Source organism: Quercus suber, unplaced genomic scaffold, assembly GCF_002906115.3.
Source record: "Quercus suber isolate HL8 unplaced genomic scaffold, Cork oak 2.0 scaffold_492, whole genome shotgun sequence".
NCBI lineage: Eukaryota > Viridiplantae > Streptophyta > Magnoliopsida > Fagales > Fagaceae > Quercus > Quercus suber.
Window position 1 is genome coordinate 412,290 of NW_027069941.1, and position 7,807 is coordinate 420,096.

The window sequence follows — 7,807 nt, forward strand, 5'->3', positions numbered from 1 at the left end:
TGGGTATAATTAATCTAGCTTCCAATGTATTGCTCTTTTTTTTTTTTTGGGTATAATTAATCTGTAATTATTGAGGGAGAGCAGCTGCTTCCCTTTAGTTTTTCCACATCCCCCTCCTCGTCTTTCGCTCTGTTATCATAGATTAATTTATTCCTCATTGTGTATAAATGTCATTATTTGAGCAAGGGAATTCATGCCATCCAATTCATTTGTAACTATTAAAAAAATTTGATGTTTCTTCTCTTCATTCTGAAGGCATGTATAACTGGTAGACATTGTGGTTTAGCTTCTTTGTGTTTTACCTTTGGTGTAGGCAGGGTGGTTGTTTTAAAAGAATTTAAACAAAGAATAATACTCTCTATTCACTATTTACCGTACCCTCTAATTTGAAGCTACACTGAGGGATGTTAAAATTTAATCTGTTGATTGAGGTGGCACGGGCAGGTCTTATATGAAGTGAGGGTTTTTAAGATAAAACTCTAGAACCTAAGTTGGCTGGTCAGTTTCTGAGGGATGGAGAAGGCTAAATGCAATGAACGCTGATAATGCCCTAGCGAGCAAGTAAACTTGTTGTCTCGTTAAAGAGGCTTGTCTTCTTGATGATCTATGAAACGTATAGACTAATGAGATTCACACATGTGAGAATGAGAATGCATATATTTGATGTAAAGATTCTTTCCCTGTAATGCTGCAGTGGAAAAACACTGGCAATGCAGTAGCATTCAGTTTTCTATGGTGTTTTAAAGTTGTATTTAATTTTTCTCAGTTTCTTCAATTTTTGTGTGATATGTTCATGGCAAATAGGTCGGGTTTAGGAACCAAAAAATAAAACCCTGCAAATATTTTAAATACCAAATCTTTACCAAGCTCTCAAATTTTATAAATTCTATCTTAAATTCATCCCCTTTATATTTGAAAAGGCGAAGCCCATCCTAAATCAGGTAATTTATCTAATCATGGATGGACTTGTATGGATCAAGTTAACTTAAAAATGAACATGTAAAATATTATTGTTTTAAATTTAAACATTAGTAAGGACTTTTTCTTTTACTCTTAAAATAAACAACATATTAAGTGAAAGGAAATACACTTATTTTGGTTATATAATCCTAGATTTTTTGTAAAAGTAATTGAAGAGTATTTTAGTCATTTAAATGAATAATTTTGTTACATTTGGGTGCCCAATTGTAACTTTGTAAGTCCCAAACCCTTCCTAAAACCCTCATGGGTTTAAATTTTGAAACAAACTCACCCAAATCCTTTCTGTCAAGGTCAGGTTGGGTCAGAAAACTGAAAACCCACTTAATTCAGCCCATTATCATCCTAGTACTCTCCTTTTAATTTTTAATTTTTTTTTTTAAAGAAGATATCATCCCTAGTACCTATAAGGGTTTAAAAGATTTTAATTTTCAAACCAGTACTGCACTGTTTGCACAACGATTATGGTTGCATCATGCATGCAATTTCATCATTGAAAAATAAATAAAATAGCGCAAGGCTTCAAAAGATTTAAATATATGAGCTATCCCTCACCGTGTAGCCCAGTTTTCAAACTGTAGTGCAAGTTAAGTTAATTGACTTTTTTCATCTGCTTGATTCTTATGAAGGGTGTGCCGTTGACTAACCCGCTAAAATCGACCTGACACAACCCAACTTGCTAGGTTGGGTCTATTGGTGAGTTGGGTTAGGTTATGATTTTTTTTTTAATAGCGGGTCGGATTGGGTTAGAGTCATAACAATCACAAACCCATCTAACTGGACCGACCTACCTACATATTTAAAAATGTATTATACAATAAATAATTTTTTTATTTAATTTTTTTCCCTATTCGCCTCTTTCTATATAAAACCCAACTACCTCACAAATTTTAACAATCTTATTTCTCTCTTTGCCGCCTCACACTCCCACTCTCCCACTCCACTCCTATTTGTTTATAACTAAGTTGGGATACTAGTTTATATATATTTTGTTTATCAACTGAGTTGGATATATTTTGTTTATAACTGAGTTGAAATACTAGTTCATGAATATTTTGTTTATCAACTTAGGTAACATGGGTGAGATATATTTTTTTCTACTCAATTTAATAATAATAGTAATAAAATAAAATAAAAACTATCCAACCCATGGGTTCAACTCGATCCAAACTAATTCATGTGGGTTGGGTTGGGTTGAACCCTTATGATGGGTTGGGTTGGTTTAGATATTTTTTAACCCACCATGATGGGTTGGGTTAAAAAATCTCCTTAACCCGACCCACACACATCCCAAAATCTTATCTACAATAGTAGGTGTCTAGCACGTTAGTGAAAGAAGTTTCTTGCTCTATTAGCCAAAAAAAAAAAAAAAAAATCAACTGAGTTGGATATATTTTGTTTATAACTGAGTTGAAATACTAGTTCATGAATATTTTGTTTATCAACTTAGGTAACATGGGTGAGATATATTTTTTTCTACTCAATTTAATAATAATAGTAATAAAATAAAATAAAAACTATCCAACCCATGGGTTCAACTCGATCCAAACTAATTCATGTGGGTTGGGTTGGGTTGAACCCTTATGATGGGTTGGGTTGGTTTAGATATTTTTTAACCCACCATGATGGGTTGGGTCAAAAAATCTCCTTAACCCGACCCATACACATCCCAAAATCTTATCTACAATAGTAGGTGTCTAGCACGTTAGTGAAAGAAGTTTCTTGCTCTATTAGCCAAAAAAAAAAAAAAAATGGAAGGGGATACTTCATACTTCTAAAAGAACATAGGTTTATTTGCAAAGTTCTCATTCTCAATGTAAGAATTTAAATTCCAGCAAAATTTTAATTTTGGTCCTTAAATTTAAGGTTATTTTCATTTTGGTTTTTCATGTTTTAAAATTTTCATACAATACTCATGAAGATGACCACATTTATTGGTAGAAGTTGTTAAATACTTCAGGAGCATTGTTCTCTCCTCTCACATGATGGGTGAGCCCTCAGAGTAATGCTCCCTACTCTCACATGAGAGGCAAGCTCCCGGAGTATTTAATAAATTTTCATTCATTAGATGTACTGTTAGAAAGCTTTACGATAGTGGAATCTCTAAACACAGGAAATCCATATCAAGAAGGGCCAAGCACAGGGTTTTATACCTTTTGAAGAATATGGACCTTATCTCAATTACAACAGTGATGACTATGGACAAAATCAAAGTGACGTAATTGGAGATACAGATAAATACTAGTACCAAAGAAGAGATGGATGGGGCTAAACGCGAAAAGATGTATTATGTGGCATCAGGTATGTTTGCTTTAATAGAGTCTGTAAAAACATCAGTGTCTAGCTCTGTGGACATGGGCAGAATAATTTGGATTACTATTTGTAAAATACTATTGTAATATCAGTTGGACTCTGTAGCCTTAAAAGGCTTGTTAACTAAAGAAGGGAGGCAGAACTCAACACACAGTTCAACCTTTCCTCAATCTCCTGTATGCCTCCTAGTATAAAGTTTTTTGTTAACATAAATCTAACCTTATCTGTCTTCTACTTGCTAATATCATTTTAGTCACATTTTATAACTGCTATTCCATGTCACTTTACTATTAGTTGATCTTCTTTCTTAATATCTCTCTCTCTCTCTCTCTCTCTCTCTATTTATAAATGAAAATTTTGAAACATAAAGGGCCAAACAAAAAAAATTAAACATGAGGGCCTAAATTAAAATTTTAAAACGTGAAGGGTCAAAATAAAACAACTCTTCACTTTAAGGGCCAAACTCCAAAGTATTACTTTAGTAAAAATAAAAAATAAACAGATCAAGCAAACAAATCGACAATGCAATTTTTAATTTCTTCGGATTGGTAATCAATCGAGGCATGCTGTACTTTACTTAGTTTACTACTTTAGTTTCTAGTATATTTGTAATGCCTCTAGGCTATGTAACATTAAGAAACCATCTCATATTTACTAGACATAATTTAAGTCATTACTTTATCGTCCTTGCCTTGAAAATACATAACTTGCTACTGGAAAGGAAAAAGATATTAAAACGTTGCACTTGGCACCTCCCCAACTATGTTCATCACCATCTTTCAAACCAGTCAAATACTCAAATCCAACAAATAGGTGCTAATTTGAGGACAGAATCAATGAATACCTACCCAACTTTTAAAAATTGTAAACAGCAGCAAAATGGCACCTGAAATATACGTGGACATAGAATTACTTATGACAACTGAAATCCAAACATCATTTCAAGACCGAGAAAAACAAAGTACAGTGATTTCCTTTATGTGTGATATCAAAACCAAACAATGAAATAAAATTTCCAAACGGAAAAAAGTAGAGTAATATTCCAATTTCCAGATGAAGCGGCATCTTGGCCATGGAAAGAAAGGGGCTCTTTGGGAAAAATATTTATTTCACTCCTGGCAATCATAGTGACGATATCTTGACAGATCTAATAAGTACTATTGAGGGAACATCAAACAGTTGCTGTAGCAGAACTGGGAAAGTGAAGAAAAACTTGACATGGTGTTGATAGCCATTAGCCTGAGAGAGCAGCGTTGAGCGCACTGTGAATATCAACACCAATCTGGGCTTCAGCTTTGTCCAATTCAGTTGTGGCTGAACTTAGCTTCTGCGTGAAGTCTGTAAGGCCCTTCTGGACCAAGCTGGGGTCAATATGGTCAACTGGCACAGCCTCTACGGCAATTACATCAGCAACAGAGTTAGCATGGATAAAAGCAAACCCACTGCTCAGGAAATACTTTGTCACATCGTTTCCTTCATGCACTGATAGAATCCCAGGCTTCAGCTCTGCAATTGTAGGTACATGTCCGGGCAAAACACCCATTTGCCCAGTTGTTGCTGGTATTATGACCATGTCAACCTGAAACATTGTGTATATAGTTTAAATAAGCATCTTGTAGTCAGGAAGGTGAGAATTTGAGAGGCAAAAACTTAATTCACTCCACCTAAAAAAAGCCATTTGGCTAGTTGATGAGTAGAGAAAACGTGTCAATTAGGTTCATTGGGATTTGCTTAAAAAACTTCCAAAATAAGCCTTCGTTTGTTTCAGAGTGAACTATTTTCTAGAAAACATTTTCTTTACTTTTTAGGTTTGGCAGCTGAAAATTGCTATTCAACATAAAACGTTTTCATAGTTTACAGGCAATTACACCAAAATAGCAGAAAATGCATTATGTTCCCCCTCCCCCCCCACCCAAAAAAAAAAAAAGGAAGAAGAAAAACCTTCCTCATTCTCTCCACTCTTCTATATCAGTTCCAGCACCTCCTTCCCCTCCCTCTGCTTGGCTGCCGCCACCATCTCCCCCTCTCTCCACTCTCTTGTGCCATCACCATTACCTCCCCCTTCTTCCTCTGTGTTGGTACCACCACCTTCCTTAGCACCCTAAAAAAACTCCTTGCCACCACCTCCCACTGCCTATTCCACACTTCTGCCTTCCCCACCACCTCCTCCCCACACTTTGCTACCACTATCAACATGACTGTGCTCCCCCTTTCCATCACCTTTACTGCCTACTAACTTTTTGTGATTTTTTATTACAAAAAAAAATAAAAGAATTATTTGTAAGATCTCAACCAAACAAAAAATTAAATCAATTTTCAGAAAGTATTTTCTATCCAAGGAAAATGTATTCTATAGAAACTAAGGAGCCTAAAGGTAATATAGAAGATCAAGACCCATCATTTCCTATATTACATTCATAAGTGAGGTTTACCAAAAAAAAAAAAAAAGATCATTGCAATGAGTTTTTTTTTTTTTTATAAGTAAATCACTGCAACAAGTTTTAAGTTTTAACATCCAAAATCTTTTTTTTTTTTTTTTTTTTTTTTTTTTTTTTTGTGGGTGTGCGCGCATTTTAGTTAGCTAACTGGTAAAGTTCCTTGTAGTCGAATAATGGACCTAGGTTCAAATGCCGCCTACACAAAAAAACTGATTGATATTTTGGCTTGATAATAAAGAGCAATTATTATCGAGTAGACATTATAGGCTCAAATCTATCATATCTAAAAAAAATTATCCCAACATTCTAACAATTGGTAACCATTCACAATGTCTAGTAAACCTTGATGGCATGGGGAATTTTACATTAATTCTGACCCTTTTCATAATGCAAAGTGAGCTGATTTATAGAGAAACACTTAACAATTTAGTTACTAAATACACTGCAAAGTGTGACTGTTCAAGCACAACACACAAGATTTTGGGTGGAAAACTCCCTCTTCTTAAGACATCTTTTCTAATATAATCAGCAACAATATCTCCTCTTATATGCCGGTATACAGACTGAGTGAATTAAAAGGGTCTCCAGCTACTATTGAAAGTTCTGCTCTTTCTCTACCCCAGTGAACTGGCTAGGTTGTCAGTTTATGGGTTGAAATATATGGATTTACATAGAACACCATTCTATGAATACTCTTTATATCCACCACATCCACACATACTATTCACCAAAAACTGAAAATTATAGCCTTTATGTGAACCTTTATTTGGCCCAAAAACCTCAGGATGCACACAACAATCACTTCTCGAACCAGTTGCAATCACATATCAACACCGCGTAAACCCCACAGAAACCAAAGGAATCTGAGGTAAAATGGTCAGAATTTTGTTTTTGATCAGAATAATTAATGGTGAGTTAGATTTCCAAAACTCTTGGATTTCATCAAATTAAATAAAAATGTAAACGAAACCCCGATGAAAAAAAAATCCACAACAAACAATAACTGCAAGTTAAAATGGACACACACACACACCATTAACCAGAATGAATAAGCAAAACCCAGAAAATGTGAGAGAGAACATGGCACCGTGGTGGAGAGCTCGGAGGCATAGGGGAGCACAAAGTTGACAGTGATCTTGGAAGGGATGGAAGAGGGTGTAGCGGGATGAGGGTTCATGAAATGTGAAGGAGTCTTGGGTGGCTCTATGTTTGGTATCACTTTCTTCCATGACTCCATGAAGCCTGCGTCCGCGTTGGTGGTGGTAGCAGCAGAAACCTCGGTGGCCGTGGAGAAAGGTCTCCTACTCAACCTCACCGATCCAGCCAAGAGGCGTGAACCTCATGCTCAATTGCTAAATGCTACTTCTTTCTGAACTAAGGTTGTTTTTCTTTTTCTTTTTTTGGAGTATTTGGCTTCAACTTTGGAAATGTAGATGGGATGTGTAACTTTTTTTTATCTTCCAACTTCTGAGGGTAAGCCTTCTACTGCTGCTGGTAGTAGTTGCTACTCTAATCCTTCTCATTTATTTATTTATTTAAGATTTTACTGACAGATGCTTGGGCATATATTAGTAAAATTATTTATAAATTTTTTTTATGGAAAAATAAAAAAGTGATTGATTTTATTGATAATTTTTTTAAAAAAATTTTCATAATTTTTTTTAAAAAAATAAATGGTTAATGTATGACTTAAGCGCACACATTTATTTACTCCTTCTGTCCTATTTTTTTTTTGTCCTGTTTGAAAAGTTAAATTTTTTAAAAGAACATCATTTATTATCTTGTCTACTTTTTAAAAATGTATAAGTTTCCAAAACTACCCTTTAAAAAATTTATCAAAAAATTGAATTTGTAAATTAATAGGGGTATAATAGGAACATTAATAAATTAATGACTTTTATTTTTAGAAACGAGACAATATTTTGGAACATCTCAAAATAGAATAGAGGACAAAAAAAGTGAGACGGAAAAAGTATTTATTTATTTAACCACAAGTTTCACTTTTCTACCTTAAACTATTATCCTGATTACACTTGATTCCTTGAATTATTATGGGCACGATTGACCCACAAAAATTA

General features: G+C 34.4%; 1 protein-coding gene across 2 annotated transcripts; it reads right to left on the bottom strand.

Moving 5' to 3' along the window:
- Positions 1 to 4,171: 4,171 nt before the first annotated feature.
- On the bottom strand, positions 4,172 to 7,200 carry LOC112017488 (ATP synthase subunit delta', mitochondrial). Of its 2 annotated transcripts, none has more exons than XM_024049939.2 (2): positions 6,763 to 7,200; positions 4,172 to 4,870 (listed from the first exon to the last, which is right to left on the bottom strand). In XM_024049939.2, exons 1-2 carry the CDS (start codon positions 6,964 to 6,966, stop codon positions 4,526 to 4,528), a joined length of 549 nt encoding a protein of 182 aa, XP_023905707.1. In that variant the 5' UTR covers positions 6,967 to 7,200; the 3' UTR covers positions 4,172 to 4,525. The 2 variants fall into 2 exon arrangements, with proteins under 2 accessions (XP_023905707.1, XP_023905705.1); XM_024049937.2 differs by having other exon boundaries at positions 6,817 to 7,195.
- Positions 7,201 to 7,807: the final 607 nt, after the last annotated feature.

Bases quoted from the DNA above. Each gene is read 5' to 3' on its own strand.
- LOC112017488 (XM_024049939.2), bottom strand. From the start codon at position 6,966: ATGGAGTCATGGAAGAAAGTGATACCAAACATAGAGCCACCCAAGACT. The intron at 4,871-6,762 runs GTGTGTGTGTGT...ACAATGTTTCAG, and splicing joins CTTATTCATTCTGGTTAATG to GTTGACATGGTCATAATACC.